Raw genomic sequence first — 3,934 nt, 5'->3', positions numbered from 1 at the left:
ATTTAAGATAAAATAGTCGAATATTTATTCAATTGCGCTTCACTTGTTCTCGTATAACTTACGTATAATAGTATAGACTATACGAAGTTATTTCGTCTCTTCTCTCTCTCTCTCTCTCTCTCTCTCTCTCTCTATCTTTCTGAGTAAAATTTATTTCTTGTTTCAAAATAAGATATTCTTTCTTATAAGTATATAATATATTTTAATAGCTTCTTGTCTTATAAGAGATATATTATACTAACGCATATCATTTAGTAAAATCAATAATATTTTCTCAGTTATTTTATAATTGATTTGCTTCAGACTAATTAATTAAATATTCGCTACAAAATAACATTATTTGTGAAAGTCAAAGTATAATATACTGCAAGAAATCTCTGTAGAAATAGCATCCAAATATAGTTTTAACAAATGTAGCAATAATTGTAGCAATTAAAATATTCAATAGCCTCGTGGCGATCTTTTATCAAGCGCAAGTAATTAATTATTTTTTTTTGCAGAACCTGGAGAACAATACATTCCGAGAAGTATTCCACATCTGGTACCTATGGCCAGTGAGTGGCGTTCAATCAGACGGTACAGGCCTAATAGCGGTGCTCCTCGAGGCGAGAGCACTTCAAAGAGGTGGCCCCGGGCCTATCGTGGTCCATTGTAGTCCTGGCACAGGACGCACTGGCACGCTAATAGCCCTCGACTTAGGAATTAGACAATATGAAATTACGAGGACTGTGGATGTGCCGAGGGTCGTTTACACTATCAGGAGAGATCGGGCTGGCGCAGTTCAAACCAAGGAGCAATATGCTTTTATATACAAGGTGATAATCGATTCTATCAATAGTTACACGAGAACGTCAAAACAGAATGCTTATCTTCCTCCAAATTAATTTAACTACATGAATTAATAGTTTATTTGATAACTTATTTTACGTTAAAAGTATAAAATATGACATTTACAAAAGAATAAATAAAATTAGAGTTTTTATATAAAAGAGTTAGATAGAATTGTTCCAGTTACAAATTGTTCCAGTTACAAATGAAATTAAGAAAAATATAATTATATAAAAAAATAGGAAAATGTTTGTTGTTCAGTTTATAAACTATTACAAGTTTATATAACTGATATACTAAGAGTTTATAAAAGCGCAAAAATTATATCAGTTACAAATTCATAAATTCAAATTATAACTGTACGGTTTGTCTGAAATTAAATTTCTAAAATTTATCAAAAGATAGATTAATTTATGTATGATCAGATTTAATAATGTGATGTTATTACAACCTAATACGGGTAGTCTAAAATAGATTTTTCTTTTTTAAAGGCATTAAACTTGTACGCAACAAAACTCGCCGGCGGTGTACTGGAATCAACATGAAGCAGAAATTCTGAAGATTTGCGGAAACGAACGTCAGTTCACGAGAGCTATTTGGTTAGCGAACTAAAGTAGACAGTAGAATGTATGTGAAATCGGAAGGAACCTTTATCCAATAAGGTTTTTGTACGGATGGATGAGTTAGCTGTTGACTGAAGAAGAGAAACTACGAAGTTGCCAAATGTTGTCTGATTTAAGGAAATATTCTAATCTATCTTCAAGAAAAAAAAGAAATTTTATTGAAATTGACAGACAATGGTGATCACGATATAAATATAAAACAGGGTGGATGTGTATTTTGTTAGAATGCTGAATATTACGTAATGATATGTGAGATGATATGTACAGATTTGTTGGAAAAACTAAACTGTTACCTACAGTGTGAAATTAATTTGTGATATATGAACTCTTAGATTACTTTTAAGTTTACTGATGTTGACGCATTTCATTTCACTGCTGATTTATGGCTTTGTCGATATAGAATTTTAGGGATTCCCAAAGACTTTTTTCTTTTTTCCAGAAGAGAAGTTTTTTTGCTACTCTTCTAAATTTATGTACGTATAATATTTTCTTAATTACGCTTATTTAATAAAAATAAATAAAATCTAACTTTACTATCATTTACAAATCGATATTTAAAAAAAGAAAAATTCTGTTTTAAAATTCTAAAATTTTTAAAATTCTTTAAACTTAAATAACGGTACTATTTTTGGACTAAGATTATATCCCTAAGATTATAATAAGATACATTGATATTATTTGCTTAATGTGTCTTGCAATGTAGATGGAACATTGAAGTTCAAGAGAAGAGACGAGTTCGATTGAAATTTTAATATTGAGATTAATAAATTTTTTATTATAATTTTACATGAATGTAATACAATTGAATCGCCATCAGAAGTTTGAGCATATTTTAAAGTAATATCCAAGAATTGATTAAGATTTTAAAGAATTGATTAATATTTCTATTTAGAAATGAATTTTTAAGACAAATTTTATGAATCTTTTTTAAATAAAATAAATGAATATAATATTTTAAGATTTAACGTATATGTTTATTTATATTTAAATTATATTTATAAATTTTTAAATTTCTATTAATATTTTTGATTAATAAGTTGCTAATTTTAAATAATAAAATACACACCCTGTTTTAAAAAAATATTCCTTAACAGCGTATATGTATAATTTAAAAATCTCAATTTAAATCTCTGAAGCGAAAAAAAAAGAATTTTAATTTGAATCTGCGTTTTTAATATATGTTGTCCATATAAGAAAAATGTTATTTTAGGAAATAAAGTTCGAAGAATTTTGCTCTTCTCATTGAAAAAGTATAAATTTTGACTTGAATTTGAAATAGATAAATGAAAAATACTTTTTAAATTATACAAGGAAAACGAGCAGTACTGCAGTTTTGTGTTAAATATTATATATATATCTATATATATATATATATATACATCTTCTAAACGTAGAAGACGTAATTGTTTATGTATAATAATTATATTTGGTAACACAACAATCGTTCCTCTTGTAATAATATTCAGACAGAACGATTTCTGATTATTTTCTCAAATCAGATATTTTATTGTTATTATTGTTATTGTTGTTGTTATCATTGTACAGAATATATCTCAATTTCGTGGTACGTCGCTCTCTATAATTGTAAATATGTAGAATGTGATTATTCCGACAATTGCGTTGATTAATCGACTCGAGAGATTTTATTTATACATAAAAACCGTTAGTGATCGATTTCTAGGCCGAAAAATGTTCTTGTTTGGCGAGCCTAATTGTACGGACCTGAAGCAAATGTCCGTCCACAAGTGCAATGTATTTAAAAATTAGTATACATAGTTATGTTAGTTACTAAGGAAGTTTAGTTTGGATTATAATCTCCAGTAATAATTAGGGCGAGATGCATGACGGAACCGACTTTAATTTTTTGAATGTAAATGAATTATTAAGCAACTTGTTAACATCCAGTGAATTTTATTTATTTGAATATATTGAAAATTAATTTTAATTGTTTGACTCTTTGATAATGCTAAAAGATACTTTACGTGGGCTTTAATTTTTTAATTTATTGAATAGGTGTGTAGATATGTCATTCGTATTCATGATCAGTCGCTGTGTTCTTAAAAAGAATACATAAATATCTTTTATATAATATTATAATATAAAAACATCACAGTTAATCTTAAATGTGATTAAATGTGTAGTGAAATTTATAAATCAGATTCATAGAGATGCAATTTATGTCTTTCAAATATCATACTACTAATTGTATGACTAACATAATTGTATTATCCATTATTATATAAGTATAATAATATCCATTATTGTATGAGTATAATAATATTTATTATTATATGAGTCTAATAATATCGATATTATTATACTCGATATCGCTATTAGTTTCTAATTAGTTTCTAACAGCGTGTCTGCGATCATGTATTGTGATTTATAACTGCAATTATCGACTGAAAATAAAAGTAGTAGTTATGTAAAAGAGCGCCCGATAATGCGATGTTGCAATATCAATGAATTACGGAAAATTGATA

General features: G+C 27.2%; 1 protein-coding gene across 1 annotated transcript in view; it reads left to right on the top strand.

Moving 5' to 3' along the window:
• The window catches only part of LOC105618522, an 18,803-nt gene extending 17,430 nt beyond the window's left edge, over window positions 1-1,373 (top strand). The window contains 2 exon segments of the mRNA XM_012200055.1: window positions 501-815; window positions 1,320-1,373. Coding sequence (XP_012055445.1) covers window positions 501-815; window positions 1,320-1,373 — 369 coding nt within the window.
• The last annotated feature ends 2,561 nt before the right edge of the window (window positions 1,374-3,934 follow it).

The sequence above is a fragment of the Atta cephalotes genome, assembly GCF_000143395.1.
Source record: "Atta cephalotes unplaced genomic scaffold scaffold00017, whole genome shotgun sequence".
Classification (NCBI taxonomy): Eukaryota; Metazoa; Arthropoda; class Insecta; order Hymenoptera; family Formicidae; genus Atta; species Atta cephalotes.
Note: the sequence above shows the minus strand (reverse complement) of the source record. Positions and strands in the feature narration are given on the sequence as shown.